The sequence below is a fragment of the Castor canadensis genome, chromosome 6 (assembly GCF_047511655.1).
Source record: "Castor canadensis chromosome 6, mCasCan1.hap1v2, whole genome shotgun sequence".
In the NCBI taxonomy this organism is placed as follows: Eukaryota; Metazoa; Chordata; class Mammalia; order Rodentia; family Castoridae; genus Castor; species Castor canadensis.
Genome location: NC_133391.1, coordinates 42,258,798 through 42,280,885, shown reverse-complemented (window position 1 = coordinate 42,280,885; position 22,088 = coordinate 42,258,798). Strand labels below are relative to the sequence as shown.

Sequence of the window (22,088 nt, the reverse complement as noted above, 5' to 3'; positions counted from 1 at the left end):
ATAAAGCTGGGTGTGGTGACACAAAACTGTGATCCCAGCTGCATGGAAAAGGAGGATGACGGTCCAGGAATAAACATGAAATCCCTACTCAAAAGATAACCAAAGTGTGGCTCAAGTGGCAGAGCACCTGCCCAGAAAGTTCAACACCCTGAGTTCAAACCCCAGTCCAGCCAAAAGAAAAAAAAAAATCTGTCAACAAGATGAAAATGCAGAAGGCAGATGCCATAAAATCTGGACTGAAAGTAATAAGATTAAATAGATTAGGGAGGGGAAAATACTGTGCACTCATGTATTAAATGGAAAATGAGACTTGTTGAAACTATTCCAGGAATGGGGGAGGTGGGATGAAGGAGAATGGTGGAGGGGGTGAATTCAACTATGATATATTTGATATATTTAAGAACTTTTGTAAACGCCACAGCGTACCTCTACCCAGAACAACAATAAAAAGAAAAAATTTAAAAATAGATTAGGGAGGATGGAACGCTCTGCAAAACACTGGATCCCAGGTGTAAGACAGTGGAGAGTTAACACGATAAATACCCACATCCAGGCTGCCACGGTGGTGTGGCTTGTCCAGGAAGCCAGCAGGTCCCAGGCAGCAATCGGAACTAGGTAATACTTGGGCCTCAGACCAAGTCCCACACCACACTGCCAGATCCCATGTGGAATACTGAATTTGTTCCTGGTGACATTGACAAAGCAGAGGTCCTGAGAGGGAGCTGACTGGGGATGTTTAGCTGGAGAAGCAAAGTGTCAGCAGTGACAAGCGCCTTTGAACTTCTCACGTGTTGTCAGAAGCAGTGCATTCTGGGAGGCTCCAGGGGCAAGAACTAAGACCAATGGGGAAAGGTACAGGGAGACAGATTTCAGCTTCCTGCCAGGAAGAACTTCCTAACAACTAGAGCTTCTGACTATGGCAAACCGACTCACAAAGGCGCCTGTTGTGGCAAATTTTCACCCAGAGGCCACGGGACCATCTGTTGCAAATGTTAGCAAGGGAAGCTCTGCCCTGGGTGCAAGTTCAAGTTCTCTGATTTTATGAGTGTGGCTGGAAGGCTTTGGGGAAGAGAGGACATGGGCACAGAGCCTTTGCTGATCTGTTTTCCTCCTGCTCCAGTACAGAGAGGGGAAGAAGCTGAAACCCAAGCCCAACTACAACAGTGTGGACCTCTCTGAAGTCGAGTGGGAGGACCAAGCTGAAACTGTGAGTGGGGAAGAGGTGCTGCTTTGTTTAGCTCACTATCCCACCAACGAGGGGCTGGAAGCTTTGGTTACTCTGTGCATCTCAGCCAGAGAGGTTCAATCCTGGAGCCCTACTGAGCCTAAGCCAGAAGCAATTCCTGGACTGGCTGATTCTTCCAGCAACTATGAAATAGTGCTGTCCCTTTCTGAGTCACAAGAACACTGAGATGGAATGAACCATGTCTATATGTCAGTGATGTTTTAGCTTGGCTTTTGTCTCAGTATTGCATCTTAGATGAAATTATGTCTCAACAATGTGACACTGTGTACCCCACTGCATCAGTCCCCCATTGCCAGGGTAAGAACCCAGAATTCTGAGTTAAATGACACCAGAACCAGGTCTGTCATCCCTCCTGGTGTCACGCTTACAAGGAAAAGGGAAGAAGCCAATGTCCGCAGGCATCCCTTGAAATCTGATCAGTAAAGCCCCTACCTTCCCTGCTCTGTGAGTCAAGGCACTAATGCCATTTCTTTCCTCCTGAAGCTGAGAACAGCCATGATCAATGGGGAAACAGGTTCTCTGTCTCTGGAGGTGAAGGTTCCACTGGACGAAGGGGTAAGGAGGACAGCCAGGGAGGTCCCAGGAAGGCAGCATGGTGGCACTGCACTGAGGTGTGACACTCACTTAGCTTGATGCTTGCTGTAGCCTGCAGGGCTTGGCTAGGGAGAGCCTGTTCCAGGCAGCAGCACCAGGGCAACACCAGCCACGGAGCTGCACTTAGGCTCGATTCTTTGGAGACTACTGCTGGCTGTAGGTCAGCCCAAGTCACTCATGGCTCCTCCTCCCTCCTCCTGCTGCCTGCTAGTTGGCCTTGTGATGATGGAAAGGGGGAAAATGATGGTTCATTTTGCAAATTGTCAGCAGCTCTGTTAAAACATGTTATATGGTAAGAGATTGAAACTATTCACTGTTCCCCATGGCTGATCTTTCATCCAAGTATAGAGAACCAAGAATCGATATTCCACAGATACCCTGTCTTTCCAGACCTGCACATCCTTTAGAAAGATCACTTCATCTTCTGAATGTGCACTGTCCTCTGACATATTTACAAATGTCACCTCCTCCCGCACAGCCACCCCTACCTCCTCCTCCCCTTGCCCATCTGCCTGGGAGGAAAGAACACAGCATCTGTCTGCAACAATCAGACCCACGTTCCTCCCCAAACGCAGACCTCGCAGAGGCCAAGGGGGAGGCACCGACAGGCTTCCCCTCAGGCCGCGGTCTGATTTCTGAGGCCCCTGCCTCGCTTTTTACAAATGCTGTGCTAAGGAGAGTTTCCTTCACACAGACTGGGCAATAGCAGTGATGTCAGGCCACGGGGGATGGCTGACCCCTCAAAAGGTCTAGGTTCCTTCCATACACCCCCACCCTATGGCAGCCAGACCCCACCCGTGCCCCAGGGTTTCTCTGACCCAGATTGAAAATTTTAATAGGCACTTGGCACATGGCAACTCAACCACAGACTTAAGCGTGGCTATCCTACATCTCATACACACCAACACATGTCGTGGGTGTAGTTTTGTTGTTGTTTTTGTTGGGGGGGGGCAGGGTTGATGGTACTGGGGTTTGAACTCAGGGCTTCACACTTGCTAGGTAGTCACTCTACCACTTGAGCCACACCCTCAGCCCTTTTTACTTTAGTTTTTTTTTGATAGGCTCTCACACTTTTGCCTGAGGCTGGCCTCAGACTATGATCCTTCTACCTATATGTAATTGGTATCACAGATCTACACAAGCACACCTGGCTTGTTTGTTGAGACGGGGAGTCTCACTGACTTTTTGCCCAGGGTAGTCTTGAACCAAGATTCTCCCAATCACAGCCTTCTGAGTACAGTGGGTAACATTTGTCTCCTTTTCTCCCAGAGCCTAGAGTCCTCACACTTCCCCAAGCAGAGTCCTAATCACACAGCAGCCCGAGCTGCTCCCGGAACCTCTGCCTATCAGTTTGAAGTGCGTTCATTACCGCTAATCGACCATCCGGGTTACATGTTTGCGTTGCACTGAAGGCCGCCTGACAGGCTGGTGCTTTGAAGGAGCAGGGTGATGACTTTGGTGACAACCGTGATGGACATGTCACAGCATGAGGACGTTCGTGCCTCACTACTACTAGGAAGAGCACTATTAATCACGACAGCCCACAGTTGTTAGAAGCCAGGCTGAGCACTTTACGAGAGCTCACTCATTAAAACCCTGTGAGGCAGGTGCCATCCCATCCCCATTTTACAGATGAGGACAATCTAGGGTCCCCCAGACCATAACCTGCAAAGCACTGATCTAAATGGCTCTCCTGAAGCACAGCCCTGAGCTCTTGGTGCTCAGCCATACAGACTTCCCCAGCATCTCCTAGGAAGAGCATGGCTATTCCATGTTGAAAACCCACTGCCTGGAGGCTGGGGACGCAGCTCAGTCGCCCAGCACTTGCCTAGCCAGCACAGGGCCTCCCTCTTGTTGCTAAAACAAAATAAAATTAAAATCCACTGTCTTTCCCCTTCCTCCACCCCATTTGATCTCAGCCAGCGCTCTTTTTTATTCATCTGTGCATACAAGGCTTGGGTCATTTCTCCCCCCTGCCCCCACCCCCTCCCTCTCCCCCCACCCCCTCAATACCCAGCAGAAACTATTTTGCCCTTATTTCTAATTTTGTTGTAGAGAGAGTATAAGCAATAATAGGAAGGAACAAGGGTTTTTGCTGGTTGAGGTAAGGATAGCTATACAGGGAGTTGACTCACATTGATTTCCTGTGCGTGTGTTACCTTCTACGTTAATTCTTTTTGATCTCACCTTTTCTCTAGTTCCTGGTCCCCTTTTCCTATTGGCCTCAGTTGCCTTTAAGGTATCTGCTTTAGTTTCTCTGTGTTAAGGGCAACAAATGTTAGCTAATTTTTTAGGTGTCTTACCTATCCTCACCCCTCCCTTGTGTGCTCTCGCTTTTATCATGTGCTCAAAGTCCAATCCCCTTGTTGTGTTTACCCTTGATCTAATGTCCACATATGAGGTAGAACATATGATTTTTGGTCTTTTGGGCCAGGCTAACCTCACTCAGAATGATGTTCTCCAGTTCCATCCATTTACCAGCGAATGATAACATTTCGTTCTTCTTCATGGCTGCATAGAATTCCATTGTGTATAGATACCACATTTCCTTAATCCATTCGTCAGTGCTGGGGCATCTTGGCTGTTTCCATAACTTGGCTATTGTGAATAGTGCCGCAATAAACATGGATGTGCAGGTGCCTCTGGAGTAACAGTCTTTTGGGTATATCCCCAAGAGTGGTATTGCTGGATCAAATGGTAGATCGATGTCCAGCTTTTTAAGTAGCCTCCAAATTTTTTTCCAGAGTGGTTGTACTAGTTTACATTCCCACCAACAGTGTAAGAGGGTTCCTTTTTCCCCACATCCTCGCCAACACCTGTTGGTGATGGTGTTGCTAATGATGTCAGCCAGCGCTCTTTAACCTTCTGTCTCTTTATGCACACACTGGAAGCCCCTGAGCCTACACCAGGTGGGGGACACTTGGCTGATAAGAGAGTAGGACAGTAGTATCAGGCCTGCACCTGCTCTGGTTTCTTATGGTGCTGCTTTTCCCCTGTGTGTCTCTGCTGCCCGTCTTCTCTTTCTAACAGTCGGCAGAGGATGTCATCATTTTTTCTCTGAGTCATCCCTGTCATCTCTGAAGTCCTGGGGCAACCCAACTGACAAGCTTGTTCCTCCATAGAAACAATAAGCAGGTCTAGGTCTAGGTTCCAAAGTATTGTGGGAGTATCTGTGGTCATTCAAGCCATCTTGAGCTGCTTTCTCTAGAGGACTTAGCAGGCCTTCTTACTTCCCACAGATCAGTTCAGACCTTCTTGTTGCCAGGCAGGCAGTCCCAGTGGCATTACCAAAGACAAGCAGCAGCCAAGCATGACTGAGAGTAGTACTTGCACACTTAAAAACCTATGGACCCAAAAAGGTCATGTTAAGAAATATGGATGAAATATGAATGAATGGTGGCTCAAGCCTGTGATCCTAGCTGCTACTCAGGAGGCAGAGATCAGGAGGATCGCGGTTCAAAGCCAGCCTGGGACAAATATCTTGAAAATACTCAACACAAAAAAACAGGACTGGTGGAGTGGCTCAAAGTGTAGGCCCTAAGTTCAAACCCCAGTACCACAATAAATAAATATAATAATATATATGTATATTTATAATATATACATCAGAGAAACAGGCAGACCTTAGGGTTGGAGGTGCTGAGAACTGTGAGCACTGGAGAAGACACATGCTATCTAATCTAATGGGGTCAGCTAAAAATCCAATTTAAAATGTGTGCAACCAATTCCAAAAACGTTCAGCGTGCTTTTGTTTTGGTCTGGATCCAATACCCAGGATGTCAAACTTGTCAGGAGCCCACCTGTGGCCTGCAGGCCTCATATCTGCCATCTCCACAGCAGATATTTTGCTCCAAAATGCAGACCAGCAGTCGGTGTCATTCTTCCTGACCTATCAGCAGCAGTCTGGCCAGATGTCCTTGGTCACATGTGTAAAAGAACAAGGCCAAAGAATTCCAGAGCATCGTACCTTACATCCTCTCCATCATTCTCGCGATTGCTTGCAGCAATTGGGGAGGGAGGAGGACAGAGGCAGACATTGTGTTCTTCACTGACTGACATCCTGTTCTTCCAAATTAACCCTCCTGACCTGGGTGCATGAGTGTGCACACACAGCACACGCCAGCCGCCAGCACAGCCAGGTGAGCGCACACCATAGCACCTGCGTGCTGACTGACCCATGTGCCTTGCCATCTAAGGAATCTTATGCAAGCTTCTCTTTGGCCACCCCCCTTGGAACCCTACAGGGAACTGGGCCAAGAAATATTCCGGCTCAGCTACTCGACACAGTACAAAATTGCTACGAGAACTGAATGGAATTTTTCTGGCATTAGACCTATTTTTTACTATATATACCTAAGGTATAAAATGATATCTTATTATATAGATATACCATGAAGAGGTCATGACAGTCAAGTAAATTGATGCATCCATCATTCCATATATAGAAGTGACCAGTGTGGGGGGGGAGGAGGGGGAGTACCTAAAATCTACTCTCTTGGATAATTGCCAGGACACCATACAGTGTTCTTGACGCTAGACTCTAGACTTCTTTCATCCTGTGTAACTACAACTCTACCTTTTGTTGTACAACTTCTTAATTTCCACTCACTCATCCCCTTACCCCAAGCAGCCACCATTTTACTCTGTTTCTATACATTGACCTTTGGTTTCAAGTTCCATGTGATTCCATTGAGACCATGCCGTGTTTGTCTCTGTGCCTGGCGTTTTTCTTCTAAAAAATCTTCTGGGTTCATGCATGCAGATGGCAGGGTCTCCTTTTTAAGCCTGAATAATATTTTCTTATATATTTATAATATATGTGGAGTGCCAATCTGCTGGAAAGAATATGCAAACCTATGGCTCAGTTTTAACTCTGAAACAGTCCCACTGTTACCACACAAGAGATGAGAGGCTCCCTCAGCTTCCCAGTTTCCACACAAAATCACAGGAACTTGAGATCCACAGTGAAAAGAATTTCAAGGAGTCTCACGAAAAGGAGAGTCTCACAGGTAGACGTTTTAGCAAGGATTTACTTTGTATAAGAAGATAAAGTAGGAAGAAGTGGAAAAGGGGAGAGAAAAACATTCCTGCTTGAAGTGCAGGTGTGGGGGATGAGCTGAGAAAATGGCGCCCTTTGTGGCCTTTTTGTTTTTCTCCTCCTCTTTCTCCTCCTCCTCCTCCTTTTTGTGGGAGGAAGGCTATCTGCTCTGGTTTTTAATTTACTTCCTGGTTCTAATTTCTGAGTGCAACCCTTTTAACATTTATTGTTTTGAATTTCCCTGTAGCCTCATCTATCTATCCTGACTCAAAACATTTATTCCTAAAACTGAGAACACAGCAAGGATGTCTGTCACCTTTTCTATTCAACATTGCACCATAGGTCCTAGCCAGAGCAATAACACGAGAAAACAAAACGCAAGGCACGAAGATTAGAATATATTGCACGCCAGTTACAATATATATATATATATATATATATATATATATATATAGTACCTTCCATTATTCTCCGTCTTCCCCTTCTTCTTCTTAACATGACTTCAACAGGTTTTAATGTTCCATATGCATACATGTATAGAAAGGGCATCGGCCTTTTTCGCCCTCCTTTACCTCTTCATTGACCCTCCCCCTCCCACCAGTGCCCTTCCCTTAACGTGACCTGTTCTACAGTCCTGTCCTTCATTGCTTGTCTGTTCGCTGTTTTGTTTTGTTTTTTAATTTTTATTTTATTCATATACGCATACAATGTTTGGGTCACTTCTCCCCCCCCCTTCCTTCCACCCCCTCCCTTACTTCCACCCACTCCCTCCCTTACCCCCCCTTACCCTTCACTAGCCGGCAGAAACTATTCTTCCCTTATCTCTAATTTTGTTGAAGAGAGAGTATAAGCAATAATAGGAAGGAACAAGGGTTTTTGCTAATTAAGATAAGGATAGCTATACAGGGAGTTGACTCACATTGATTTCCTGTGCGTGGGTGTTACCTTCTACGTTAATTCTTTTTCATCTAACCTTTTCTCTAGTTCCTGGTTCCCTTCTCCTATTGGCTCAGTTGCTTTAAAGTATCTGCTTTAGTCTCTCTGAGTTGAGGGCAACAAATGCTAGCTAGTTTTTTGGGTGTCTCACCTATCCTCACCCCTCCCTTGTGTGTTCTCGCTTTATCATGTGCTCATAGTCCAATCCCCTTGTTGTGTTTGCCCTTGATCTAATGTCCGCATATGAGGAAGAACATACGAATTTTGGTCTTTTGGGCCAGGCTAACCTCACTCAGAATGATGTTCTCCAATTCCATCCATTTACCTGCAAATGATAACATTTCGTTCTTCTTCATGGCTGCATAAAATTCCATTGTGTATAGATACCACATTTTCTTAATCCATTCTTGGCTGTTTCCATAACTTGGCTATTGTGAATAGTGCTGCAATAAACATGGGTGTGCAGGTGCCTCTGGAGTAACCTGTGTCACAATCTTTTGGGTATATCCCTAAGAGTGGTATTGCTGGATCAAATGGTAGATCAATGTTTAGCTTTTTAAGTAGCCTCCAAATTTTTTTCCAGAGTGGTTGTACTAGTTTACATTCCCACCAACAGTGTAAGAGGGTTCCTTTTTCCCCGCATCCTCGCCAACACTTGTTGTTGGTGGTGTTGCTGATGATGTTAGATGGCTATTCTAACAGGGGTGAGGTGGAATCTTGGTGTGGTTTTAATTAGCATTTCCTTTATTGCTAGAGATGGTGAGCATTTTTTCATGTGGTTTTTGGCCATTTGAATTTCTTCTTTTGAGAAAGTTCTATTTAGTTCACGTGCCCATTTCTTTATTGGTTCATTAGTTTTGGGAGAATTTAGTTTTTTAAGTTCACTATATATTCTGGTTATCAGTCCTTTGTCTGATATGTAGCTGGCAAATGTTTTCTCCTAGTCTGTGGGTGGTCTCTTCAGTTTAGAGACCATTTCTTTTGTTGAGCAGAAGCATTTTAGTTTTATGAAGTCCCATTTATCTATGCTATCTGTTAGTTGCTGAGATGCTGGGGTTCCATTGAGAAAGTTCTTGCCTATACCTATTAATTCCAGAGTATTTCCTACTCTTTCCTGTACCAACTTTAGAGTTTGGGGTCTGATATTAAGATCCTTGATCCATTTTGAGTTAATATTGGTATAGGTGATATACATGGATCTAGTTTCAGTTTTTTGCAGACTGCTAACCAGTTTTCCCAGCAGTTTTTGTTGAAGAGGCTGTCTTTTCTCCATCGTTTTAGTGCCTTTGTCAAAGACAAGTTGGTTATAATTGTGTGGCTTCATATCCGGGTCCTCTATTCTGTTCCACTGGTCTTCATGTCTGTTTTTGTGTCAGTACCATGCTGTTTTTATTGTTATTGCTTTGTAATATAGTTTGAAGTCGGGTATTGTGATACCTCCAGCGTTGTTCTTTTTACTAAGTATTGCCTTGGCTATTCATATTTATATGGCCTCGTGTTTCCATATAAATTTAACAGTAGGTTTTTCAATCTCTTGAATGAAGGTCATTGGGATTTTGATGGAAATTGCATTAAACATGGAGATTACTTTTGGGAGTATAGACATTTTACTATGTTGATTTACCAATCCATGAACATGGGAGATCTCTCCACTTTCTATAGTCTTCCTCAATCTCTTTCTTCAGAAGTGTATAGTTTTCCTTGTAGAGATTGCTCACATCCTTTTTAAGTTTACACCTAGGTATTTGATTTTTTTTTTGAGGCTATTGTAAATGGAATTGTTTTCATATATTCTTTCTCAGTTTGTCATTATTAGTGAATAGAAATGCTAGTGATTTTTCTATGTTGATTTTTATATCCTGCTACCTTGCCATAGGTATTTGTCTAGGAGCTTTTGAGTGAGTTTTTTGGGTCTTTAAGGTATAGGATCATATCATCTGCAAATAGGGATATTTTGACAGTTTCTTTACCTATTTGTATTCCTTTTATTTCTTCTTCTTGCCTAATTGCTCTGGCTAGGAATTCCAGTACTATGTTGAATAGGAGTGGAGATAGTGGGCATCCTTGTCTGGTTCCTGATTTTAGAGGGAATGGTTTCAGTTTTTCTCCGTTAAGTATAATGCTGGCTGTAGGTTTGTCATATATAGCTTTTATAATGTTGAGGTACTTTCCTTCTATTCCTAGTTTTCTTAGAGCTTTTATCATGAAATGGTGTTGGATCTTATCAAAGGCTTTTTCTGCATCTATTGAGATGATCAAGTGGTTTTTGTCTTTGCTTCTGTTAATGTGGTTTATTACGTTTATTGATTTTCGTGTGTTGAACCACCCCTGCATCCCTGGGATGAAGCCTACTTGGTCGTGGTGAATGTTCTTTTTGATGTGTTGTCGAATTCGGTTTGCCGTTATTTTATTGAGGATTTTTGCATCAATGTTCATTAAGGAGATTGGCCTATAGTTCTCCTTTTTGGAGGTGTCTTTGCCTGGTTTTTGGGTAAGTGTAATACTGGCTTCATAAAATGTGTTAGGCAGTTTTCCTTCCCTTTCTATTTTGTGGAACAGTTTAAGGAGGGTTGGTATCAGTTCTTCTTTAAACTTCTGATAGAATTCAGCAGAGAATCCATCAGCTCCTGGACTTTTCTTTTTAGGGAGACTCTTGATTGCTGCTTCAAAATTTCATTTTGTGTTATAGATCTATTCAGGTGGTTAATATCCTCTTAGTTCAGTTTTGAATGATCATTTATATCTAGAAATCTGCCCATTTCTTTAAGATTTTTGAATTTATTTGAATATAGGTTCTCGAAGTAGCGTCTGATGATTTCCTGGACTTCCATGGTGTTTGTTGTTATCTCCCCTTTTGCATTCCTGATTCTACTAATTTGGGTTTTTTCTCTCCTCATTTTAGTCAGGTTTGCCAGGGATCTGTCAACCTTGTTTATTTTTTCAAAAAACCAACTTTTTGTTTCATTAATTCTTTGTATGGTTTTTTTGGTTTCTATTTCATTTCTTATTTTTATTATTTCTCTCCTTCTGTTTGTTTTGGGATTTGCTTGTTCTTGTTTTTCTAGGAGTTTGAGATGTATCATTAGGTCATTGATTTGAGATCTTTCAGTCTTTTCAATATATGCACTCATGGCTATAAACTTTCCTCTCAGGTCTGCCTTTGCTGTGTCCCATAGGTTCTGGTAGGTTGTGTTTTCATTTTCATTGACTTCCAGGAACTTTTTAATTTCCTCTTTTATTTCATCAATGACCCTTTGTTCATTAAGCAATGAGTTATTCAGTTTCCAGCTGTTTGCATGTTTTTTGTCTTTATTTTTGTTGTTGAGTTCTGGTTTTATTGCATTGTGATCAGATAGAATGCATGGTGTAATTTTTATTTTCTTATATTTGCTAAGGCTTCCTTTGTGCCCTAGGATATGATCTATTTTGGAGAAGGTTCCGTGGGCTGCTGAGAAGAATGTATATTGTGTAGACGTTGGATGAAATGTTCTGTAGACATCAGCTAGGTCCATTTGATCTATGGTATATTTTAGATCTTGGATTTCTTTATTGATTTTTTGTTTGGATGACCTTGCTATGATGATAATGGGTTGTTAAAGTCTCCTTCAACCACTGTGTTGGAGTTACTATATGCTCTAGGTCCTTCAGGGTACGTTTGATGAAATTGGGTGCGTTGACATTGGGTGCATATAGGTTGGTAATTGTTATTTCCCTTTGGTCTATTTACCCTTTTATTAGTATGGAATGTCCTTCTTTATTTCATTTGATCAATGTAGGTTTGAAGTCTATTTTGTCAGAGGTAAGTATTGCTACTCCTGCCTGTTTTCGGGGGCCATTGGCTTGGTAAATCTTCTTCCAGCCTTTCATCCTAAACCTATGCTTATTTCTGTCAGTGAGATAGTCTCCTGTAAGCAACAAATTATTGGATCTTCCTTTTTAATCCAGTTCATCAAATGGTACCTTTTGATGGGGGAATTAAATCCATTAAGTGTTAGTACTGATAGTTATGTGGTGATTCCTGTTATTTAGTTGTCTTAGTTGTTTGAAAGTTTGATTGTGTGTACCTAGATTGAGGTTACTCTACTTTCTTGCTTCTTCTTTTCCTGTGGTTTGGTGCTGCCTGCCCTTTCATGGTTATGTTAGGTTTCACTTTCTGTGTGCAGAATCCCTTGAAGAATCTTTTGTAGTGGTGGCTTTGTGGTCACGTTTTGTTTTAGTTTCTGCTTATCATGGAAGACTTTTATTGCTCCATCTATTTTGAATGATAGTTTTGCTGGGTAGAGTATCCTAGGATTGAAGTTATTTTCATTCAGTGCCTGGAAGCTCTCACCCCAAGCTCTTCTTGCTTTTAATGTTTCTGTTGAGAAGTCTGCTGTGATTTTAATGGGTTTACCTTTGTATGTTATTTGTTTTTTCTCTCTTACAGCCTTCAATATTCTTTCTTGAGTCTCTGTACTTATTGTTTTAATGATAATATGCCGTGGGGTAGTTCTATTTTGGTCTGGTCTGTTTGGTGTTCTGGAGATCTCTTGCATCTGTATGGGCATAGATTTCTCTAGATTTTGGAAATTTTCTGTTATTATTTTGTTGAATATATTATGCATTCCCTTTGCTTGCACCTCTTCTTCTTCTTCAATGCCCATGATTCTCAGGTTTGGTCTTTTGATGGAGTCAGTGAGTTCTTGCATCTTCTTTTCACAGGTCTTGAGTTGTTTGACTAATAGTTCTTCAGTTTTTCCTTTAATTGCCATTTTATCTTCGAGTTCTGAGATTCTGTCTTCTGTTTGTTCTATTCTGCTGGATTGGCCTTCCATTTTGTTTTGCATTTCTGTTTCGTTCTTTTTTCTGAGGATTTCCATATCCTGAGTCTCTTCCTCTTTAACGTTGTCTATTTTCGTCCTGAGTTCATTTATCTCTTTTTTAATCGTGTTCTTTGTTTCACTTTGGTGTTTATACAGTGCTTCAATGGTTTCTTTTATTTCTTCTTGTGCTTCTCAAATTCTCTATTTTTGTTGTATTTTTGTTGTCTTGGAATTTCTTGAGTGTCTTCTGTACATTTTGGTTGACCCTATCCAGTATCATCTCTATAAAATTCTCATTGATTACTTGGAGGATTTCTTCTTTCAAATTATTCTTGTGGGGTTCATTGGGTTTTTTGGCATAGTTTATCTTCATTTTGTTAGAGTCTGGATCTGAGTATCTGTTTTCTTTATTTCCCTCTGGTTCCTGTACTAATTTTTTGCTGTGGGGAAACTGGTTTCCCTGTTTTTTCTGTCTTCCCATCATTGCCCTTGGTATTGTTACTGTCCCTGTGCTGTGTGCAATTAAGTATTTTCTACCTTGTAATAATAACAATGGTGATATCTAGAATGGAAGGGTGAGAGGAGGGGGAAAGCTAGAAGGTAAAGAAAAAGGGAAATACAAATAAACAAGTAAAAAAACAAAACAAACAAAATAAACAGTGTCAAAGATATAAACAGGGAGAGATAGTGTACTAATCAACAGTAAGCTAAACAGGCATTAGAGAGACAGAGAGAGGATTTTAAAAAAAAGTCTCCAAGTTCAAATGCAATAAAGTTTCAGTCTTAATAATTTTGGTGTTAGTCCCTCAGCCTCCAATCCTGGAGAAAGTGTCTCAGAAGTAGTTCTGTCATTGTCTCATCAAAGGGGAAAAAAAAAACCCAAAACATCACAAGGTCTCCCAAGTTCAAATGCAATACAGTTTCAGCAAGTTTTTCAGCATGCAGGTGTAGTTCAGTTGCTGTCTCACCAAAGGAAGAGAGAAAAAAAAAAGAGTCTGGAGACAGTTCTGTGAATGGCTATCTGAGGCTGTGGCTCACGTGCCCGCTGCTGTCAGCCTGCTGTTGCTGGAGGCATTATTTATGCAGAGTGAGCTTAACACTCAACTGGACCTGCAGGCTTTGTTTATTTAGAGTTCTCCTGGGCACAATGGCCACCATTACCAGCTTTCCCCTTTCCAAGCACACTGGGGTAGGTGGCGCTACACCTGCCTTTTCCGGCCGGCATGTTTATTTACAGTTCACATGGGAAGTGGGTCTTCCCCCTTCTCCAGTGGAGCTTTCCTCCCACCACCACTTTTACTAGCTTTCCTGCTCCAAGGTTTCTGGGCATGTGCCGCCACTTCTGCATTTTCCAGCCGGCTTGTTTATTTACAGTTCCATGAGAGATTTCCCCTCCCCCATCTTAGCAATCAGGATGCCCCGCCCTCTTTGCTATGTGTCTTTTTTGTTGTTGTTTATTCAGGTTTTTTTTCTCCTTTTTCCCTGGGTGGGGGTCGGTGTGTCCAGGGGACTATGCTGATCTGGCCCAGGGTTGTCTGTGGGAGTACCGTGTACCACTAAGCTCACCTTGTGGTCCATGTCTTCCCAAGCGGTCTGAGAGCTGGTGTCTGGCAGCCCGGGAGCCCTCCTGGTTTCTCCATTTAATGTGAAGTGGAGATGCAATGTGCAGGCTGGGGGTGTGGAGGAGTCAAAGTTTTGCCTCTTCTTGGTGGTTTTTCCTGTGAGGTGTATCTCCAGCGTCTCTCCAAGATTTTACTTTAGGAAGCACACTTTCTGCTTCCTCCCTCTAGTTGCCATCTTGGAATCTCCTCCAAGAGTTCATCTGTTCACTGGTCAGTGGGGTTTTGCCTTAGTATTTTACTTGTAAATATACTGTACTTTAATCAGTCTTACCTGCTCTATTACTCTTCCTTACCCATTTCCCCCTAACCTGTATTGTTCAGCAGGTTTCAGTGCACTGTGTTGTGTCTTGTTCCTACACAGATGTGATTTTTTCAATATGATTCACCCTCTATCATTCTCTTCATCAGGGCCTCGAGCTTGCAAGGCAGGTGCTAGCATTTGAGGCATGCCCCCAGCCCTTTCTGCATTGGTTATTTTTGAGATTGGGTCTCACTTTATGACAGGGGCCAGACTGGATCTTGGTCTTCCTACTTACATTTCCCACCTAGCTGGGATGAGCGGCACTTACCATCAGACCCAATTTTTGCTGGTTGAGATGGGGTCTTGCTAACTTTTTACCCAGGCTGGCCTCAAGCAGTGATCCTCACAACCTCCACCTCCTGAGTAGCTAGGTTTAAAAGCTTAAGCTTCTGTGATCAGCTGGAAAATGAAATTATTTTAAAATTACAACTATAATAGCATTTAAGAACATAAAATATTTAGGAATCAACTTAACGAAGATTTATAGGGCTTCTACACTGAGAACTACAAAACACTGTTGAAACAAAATCAAAGAAAAAAATCAGATAAATAGAAAGACACTGCCATGCTTGTGAGTTGTAAGTCAATATTGCTAAAATGTTCATTCTCCCAGATTCACCTATACATTTAACACAGCACAAATCAAATTATGAACACACTTCCAGAAACAGACAAAGTGATTCTAAGACTTATATGGAAATGTAAAGGACCTAGAATAGCAAAAACATATCTTGAAATAGAATAGAAATTTTGGAGCAATGCTGGGGATTGAACCCAGGGCCTTGCACATGCTAAGCAAGTGCTCTACCACTGAGCTGCGTGCCCAGCCTAGAAAGAATTAGAACAGCTCACTGCCTGACCTCAGAACTTACTATAGGGCTGAGATGTAGCTCACTGGAGAGCCTAGCACACTCAGGGCCTTTAGTTCCATCCTCAGCACCAAAAGAGAAAGACAAAAAAACCAACCTTGTAATAAAACCGGAGTAACCAAGCAGGTGTATTTACAAAAGAATAGACAAATGGGATACTGGAACTGAGTGGAGAATCCAGAAATAGCCTCATACATATATTGTCAACTGCTTTTCAGTAAAGACAGTAGAGAAAGGGAATTTTCAGTGAAGGGGCCAGAGATACTGAATGAATGAGTGGGGACCCTGGAGCCATTCTCATGCCTCACACAGAATTAACAGGGCATGGACTGTAGCCCTCACTGTAAAGTTGAAACTGTACAGCTTTTACAAGAGAACATGAGAAAAACTCCTTTCAACCTGGGAACATTCATGGATTTCTTTACCACTTGACTCAAGTGGTAAAGTGCTTGCCCAACAAGCCCAAGACCCTAAGTTCAAATCCCATTACCGACAAAGGGGAAGGAAGGAAAAAAGAAAGAGAGAGAGAGAGAGAGAGAGAGAGAGAGAAAGTTCAGAGGACTGTGTATTCATAAGTCCCGGACATACTCAGCCCCGATGGTGGCTCCCCATTGGTCCCATAGGAACTCTAGAGTCACCATTCATCTGCATTGCCTAACACGACATTACAGATCTAAATTTAAATTTATGTTAATTAAAATCAACTAAAATTTGCATATTCAGTTCATCAGTCACATACCTTAAGTATTCCACAGCCCCTGTGATGGGAAGGGCAGGTCTGGACCTCAGTCCTTACCTGTGGGCAACATGTGGGTGTCAGTAAGATGGGGTGGCAGGGCAGTGGGGGAGGGGAGTGGGCAGAGGCCAGGAGGATGCCAGGGTGCGGGTGAGCAGACCACAGCCTCTCTTTGCTCCAGGAGCATCCTTCTCTTTTTTGCTCTCACAGAAGCGAGTTCTGTTCCTGACCAATCAGTACTTCTTCACAGGCATCAGCGACACACCTTTCAGGTGAGGGACCTGCGTCTTGTCAGCACAGAGTGTGAATACCAGCAACTCAGGGTAGAACTCCTGGGTTTGGAGTACAGGCTCAAATTCTCTTGTGCTAAGTTGGCAGTTCCATGGTAGTATCAAAAGACCCATGTCAACATTCAAGAAGCATAGTATAGACCTGCTTTTCCAGTGTAGCTGAGTGTACAGGTTCTGCAGGCAAACTCCTGGTTTAAATCCCAGCTCCACCACCTACAGGCTGTGTGACCTAAGTCAAGTTACTTAACATCTCTGTGCCTTAGAGTCCTCATCTGTGGAACAGGAGGAATAATAGCAGCTACTTATTGACAGTGCTGTGAGGATGAAATGACATAAACTATAAAGATGTCAAGGCAGGGCCTTGGAAGATGAAGGGATCAAATTGAAGTGACTCTTAGGTTCCCTCCCATTGTACAAATATTTGATTCTGAGTATTATACAAATTGGGACACAATCTTTCATTTCCCAATAAAACTGGCCACATTGCTCACTAGAATACTTGAGGAATTTTGCAAACCTGCCAGTGCCTGGAACCCAACCCAACTGGGTCATATCTTCTAGGGGTGCAGCCCAGGCACAGATCAATGAATGCTCCCACGATTCGAATTTGATCTTCTACAAGAGAGGAAGGCAGGGTGGATGCACTGGGTGGGAAGGGGGTGTCCTACTGGTGGGACATGGGGGTCCCGGTGGGGACCCATTTTGGAGGTCCCAGTGGGGCTCAGGGTGGGCCTCGAGCATTCCTTCTGGCCTATGGAATTTCCAGTTCCTTCTCTGGAGGAGGCTGATGGCAAACAGCAATGCTGCCCCAGTTCTAGAGGGGACAAGGAGGGTCCTTGACATCATGTCACTCTAAAGCATGCAAAAGCTCCTGACATAGGGAAGATGGGGCAGCGGGGGAGGGGCAGCGTGGCTGTGACCAGCGTGTGCTGTGTGCCCTTCTCTCCCCAGCTTGGGTGTGGTGCTGTCCCAAGGCCATGGAGAGTACGCCCCCCTGGGAAACACATCTGTCGAGGAAGGTGGGTCAGCGAGTGCCATGGAGGGAGTGGTGGAAAAATTGATTCTCCAGTGGTGCCAGGCATGGTAATCCCAGGGTGGAGCCAGTGTGACCTCCCTGGCTCCTGGGCTTGGGAGCAGTGTCTGAGGCCAAGGCCAGTGGGCAGGGAGGGACCTGTGTGTCCCTGGTACCCAGGATCTGCCAGTCAGTCTTCAAACCGACAAAGCCAAAGACATGTGCTGCCAGATTTGGGGGCTTAGCTAGCCCAGAGGCTGCCCAGGGAATATGCTTCTTTGAACACCGCTGCACTTGACCCTCAGAAGTTCGTTTCCCAGTGAACTGCGTTCGGAAGTCTGAAATTGGGCTTTGAAAAGGCCAGGCTCCCTTCCCCCCGGCAGGCTGGGGACATTTCATGGCCTCTCTCAACTTTGGTACCCAGGGCCCTCCCAAGCCTGCAGCTGCGTACCTGGCCTCCTCCCCTCAGGTCACCAGTCATGTGGGAGGGGGACACCCTAATGACTTCATCTTAACTCCATTATATTTGCCAACACAGTAGCTCCAAAGAAGGTCGCATCCATGGATACCAGGGGTCAGGACTTAGCATTTTCTTTGAGGGACACAATTCAACCCATAACAGGAAGCTTATGGGGTGAACCCAAGATGGCAGGAAACAGGGAATGGGATGGCAGAGAGGGGCCCCACCCTCCCCCAGTCATTGTCACTTCTCCCCCTGGACAACTACAGTAGCCTCCAGCAGGTCTCCCTGCTGCTTTCTTGCCCTGACCTTCAGCCACAGGGATCGTTTTAGAAATTCACTTTTCACTCCTGCTTCACTGAGGGCCAGTGTCTCCCTCAAGAGCTGTCTTCTTGGCCCCACCTGCCTCTCACAGCCCCCTAAGACCACTTTCAGGCCCCATTTAGACATCACTTTTCCAGGAGCTGCTCCGGGCCAAGCCATTCCCCCGCCCCAGCCCAGGTGTGCTCACCTGGTGCCCTGTGTTACCCTTCTGCAGCACAGGTCCCTTCAGTGTCTCCCACAGTCCCCAAGCCATCCAGCCCTCTATGCCTCCACTGTACCCTCTTCCTTCTTGCATTTTTCTTCCTCTACCCAGATCTTCCCAGGATACCTTACTTCTGGGGCCAGAAGGTGCCATCCCCAGAAATTTGTGGTCCAGAGGCCAGAATCACGCAGTCAAATGGGCTTCTGGGTAAAGGGCCATCCCTTTATCTGTGTGCAGCTGTTGGTATCTGAGTTGGTTCAGGACCCCTTCAAAGAGCTCCTGGTGCCTGGGTGGCCTTTCCTATAATCAAACAAAGCCTTCATTCAGCACCTTACATTTGGGCACTGAGCTCATTCATTCAGTCAATGACTGTACTGAGTGCCATCAGCACAGACTGAGCTGGGCAGGAGGCTGCAGAGTCCCCAGGTACCTGCCCCACCCAGGTACCAAGGAAGGTGAAACCACTGGTTTTGAAGCATTAGTTCCTTGGAGGGAGGTTCCAAGAGGAATTAGATGAGGGGTTGCAAGGAGCTGCTATTTGATGGGGCCATTAGGACGTGTCCATAACTAAGTGGGGGAGTGACATGAAAGCTGAGGAAGAATGAAAGGTGACTGCTGGCTAGCTGAACAACTCCCTGACTGTGGTGCCCTTCCTGAACCTTGAAGAATGGGTGGTATTTTGGTTGGGCACCAGTGGCTTATGCTTGTAATCCTAGCTATTTGGGAGGCTGAGATTGGGAGAAACAAAGCTCCTCCCAGTTCCAGACCAGCCCATGCAAAAAAAGTTCATGGGACTCCATCTCAACCAAGAGTTGGAATGACAGCCTTCACCTCTCATCCCAAGCTATGTGAAGGCTGAGATCAGGAAGATCTAAGCTCCAGACCAACCTGTGTAAAAAGTTCACAAGACCCCATCTCAATGGAAAATGAGTGTTGTAGCACATACCTGTCATCCCAGCAATGGTAGGAGGCCTACAATAGGAGTATTGTAGTTCAGGCCAGCCTGGGCAAAAATAAAATAAAATAAAAATAAAAAATAGTGAGGTCCCCATCTCCAAAATAACCAGAGCAAAAAGGGCTGGACATGTGGCTCAAGTGGTAGAGAGCCTGCCTAGCAAACACGAGGCTCTGAGTTCAAAACCCGGTACCAACAAAAACAAAAGCAAAAAAGAGTAATTGGGGTTTAGACAGGAAGAATGGGAAGGAAAACATTCAGGAACAGGAGCGAGGTGGACAAAACATTGTCACTCGAGCCCCTCTGGGCTAAGGACAAGAAAGCCCAAGCTCAGCTTTTCCTGCAGAGCTTACCAGGCAGCCATCTCTAACAGCTGGGGTGCACAGCCCCCAGCAGTGGGGTGTTGTCCTGAGTGTGGACTTGGTTTCAGGCCTGCACGACCTGCTTCACCCGGATCTGACCCTGGCCAGCGATTGGTAAGTGGGGGTGGGGGTGGGGGGGTGGGAGGAGGAAGGGGGGGTTCTGAGGTAACACTGACGACTCTCTGGGCTTCCAGGATCTACTGCGTCACAGATATTGACCCGGACCACCGGAAGCTCAGCCAGCTGGAGGCCATGGTCCGCTTCCTGACCAGGGAGGACCCAGACCTGCAGTGTGAGTGCCAGCCACCTGTTCCAGTAGACACAAACTTGTCATCTGGGACCTTGAGCTCAGGGCTTTGCAGGGAGAAGGGAGGAGAATGCCACTCAGTCCTGTCCCTGGTCACAGGGATGTCTGAGGGGAGAGGGAGATTCCAGAAGGAAAAGGCAGAGCGCCTTGCCATGGGGACAGGACAGGATCCCCATCACCCAGGGCCGAGGATCCTCTTAAGCCTTCACCATCTGAGCACTGTCAAGGGTACTCACCTGTCTGTCAGACTTGTCCCCACCACCACCTAGCAGTGGGCCCGGAGGAAGTAGCTGACACTGTGCACTCTGAAGACCCCGGCTCCACAGAGGACAGCATTCATCCAGGTGGCATCTCCAAGCCCGTGGCCCTTAAGGCCCCAGCACTAACGCACTGGACCATGCTGCAGGCTCCTTGTCCCTCCTCCTCAGACTGCCTGCCACGCATGTGGCAGTCTTCCCTGTGAGAAGACTGTCTTCAGAGCCAGCCCACCAGCACTCACCCGCTCATCCATGCATCACCAAGTCTGAACTGAGCGTGTACTTGTGCCAGGCCCCCGGGCAGGTATCGAGACAACCAGACAAGGCCCTTGCGCTCATGGGGCTGATGAGCTAGTGGAAAAACCAGACAGCGAGCAAGTAGGCACACAGATGCGGATGGCGTTTTACCACCGGTATGAGCATTGTGAATAGTGAGCTGTGCAGGAGAGATGGGGGAGGGGTGAATGGATGGCCCAGGCAGGCTGTCTCTGGAAGCCGGTGACACCTAAGCAAAAATAAGAGCCCCCCCCCAAGTGGCTTCATGGGATTTTCTTTGGGGGTGACAGATATTTTGGAACTAGAGAAAGGTGGTAGAGCATCGTGGACGCGCTGAACATCACTGCTAAAGATGAATGAGTTCCATGCTATGTGAATTTCACTTCAATGAAAACAAGTGCATTTACCACTGCAGAGCTGGGAAAAGAGCAGCCAGACCAAGGGAGAGGCTCATAGTGAGGCACTCAGGCAAGGAGGAGCTTGGCAAGGTCAAGTTCACAGAGCTAACCACAGGCCAGTGTGTCTGCTGCTCCAGGAGCCGGGAGGCTGGAGCTGAGGTGGGCAAGGTGGGCTGGGTTGGTCCAAGCCGAGGTCACGAGGGTCTCTGACTTCAGAGGATGTTAGACTGAAGAGTCGCTGTGTTACTGAGTTCTGCTCACGTCTTTTTTGGAGTTGAGGACCCAGGGCTAATGGAGGTCAGGAGACTTCCTCAAACTCTGCAAGTCTTTTGGTGGGTCGTGTGTGTGTGTGTGTGTATGTGTGTGTGTGATACTGGGGATTTGAACTCAGGGCTTTGCACTTGCTAGGCAGGTGCTCTATCACTTGAGCCACACCTCCAGCCCCTTTTTGCTTTAGGTTACTGTTCAGATAGTTTTGTGCATTTTTTGCCCTGGAGGGTTCAGTACTGCAGTCCTATCTATGCCCTCCACAAATAGGATGACAGGCATGCACCACCACACCCAGTTTATTTGTTGAGACACGATCTCACTAACTTTTTGCCCTGGCTGACCTCGAAACATGATCCTCCTGTTCTGAACCTCCCGAGTAGCTGGGATTATAGGTATGTGCTATTGTGCCCTATGTGCCCCAGATTCCTGCTCACGAGGCTCATCTGACTCCCTAAACTTAAAAGGCCAGTCGAGCTGTGTTCATAAACAGGGAATCCAGTGGTTTGGTCTCTGATTTTGCCTGCAGGTGACGAGGAGCTGGTACGGGAGGTGCTGTTTGATGCGGTGGTGACAGCCCCCATGGAAGCCTACTGGACGGCGCTGGCTCTCAATATCTCCGAGTAGGTATCCAGAGGGGTTGAGGGCTCTGAGAGAGGGAGCAGCTGCTGGCCTAGGCCCAGCATGCCCTTGGTTGAGTCAGGGCCCCTCCCACCGCCTGGCACAGCTCAGGAGACCACCAACATCCTCTGGCCTGAGAGAGTGGTGATGGGGAGCCAGTGGCTGAGTGGGGGAGAATGATCTCACAGCCCAGTAAAGCAGAGACCCTGCCCA

At 45.5% G+C, this 22,088-nt stretch overlaps 1 protein-coding gene across 1 annotated transcript in view; it reads left to right on the top strand.

Annotated features, from left to right (window-relative positions):
* The window catches only part of Cacna2d4 (calcium voltage-gated channel auxiliary subunit alpha2delta 4), a 128,101-nt gene that overhangs the window by 48,013 nt on the left and 58,000 nt on the right, over positions 1 to 22,088 (top strand). The window contains exons 17-23 of the mRNA XM_074077849.1: positions 1,121 to 1,207; positions 1,730 to 1,801; positions 16,355 to 16,416; positions 17,386 to 17,453; positions 19,818 to 19,863; positions 19,944 to 20,041; positions 21,784 to 21,877. Of these exons, the coding sequence (XP_073933950.1) occupies positions 1,121 to 1,207; positions 1,730 to 1,801; positions 16,355 to 16,416; positions 17,386 to 17,453; positions 19,818 to 19,863; positions 19,944 to 20,041; positions 21,784 to 21,877 (527 nt within the window). The remainder of the gene's footprint in view (positions 1 to 1,120; positions 1,208 to 1,729; positions 1,802 to 16,354; positions 16,417 to 17,385; positions 17,454 to 19,817; positions 19,864 to 19,943; positions 20,042 to 21,783; positions 21,878 to 22,088) is intronic.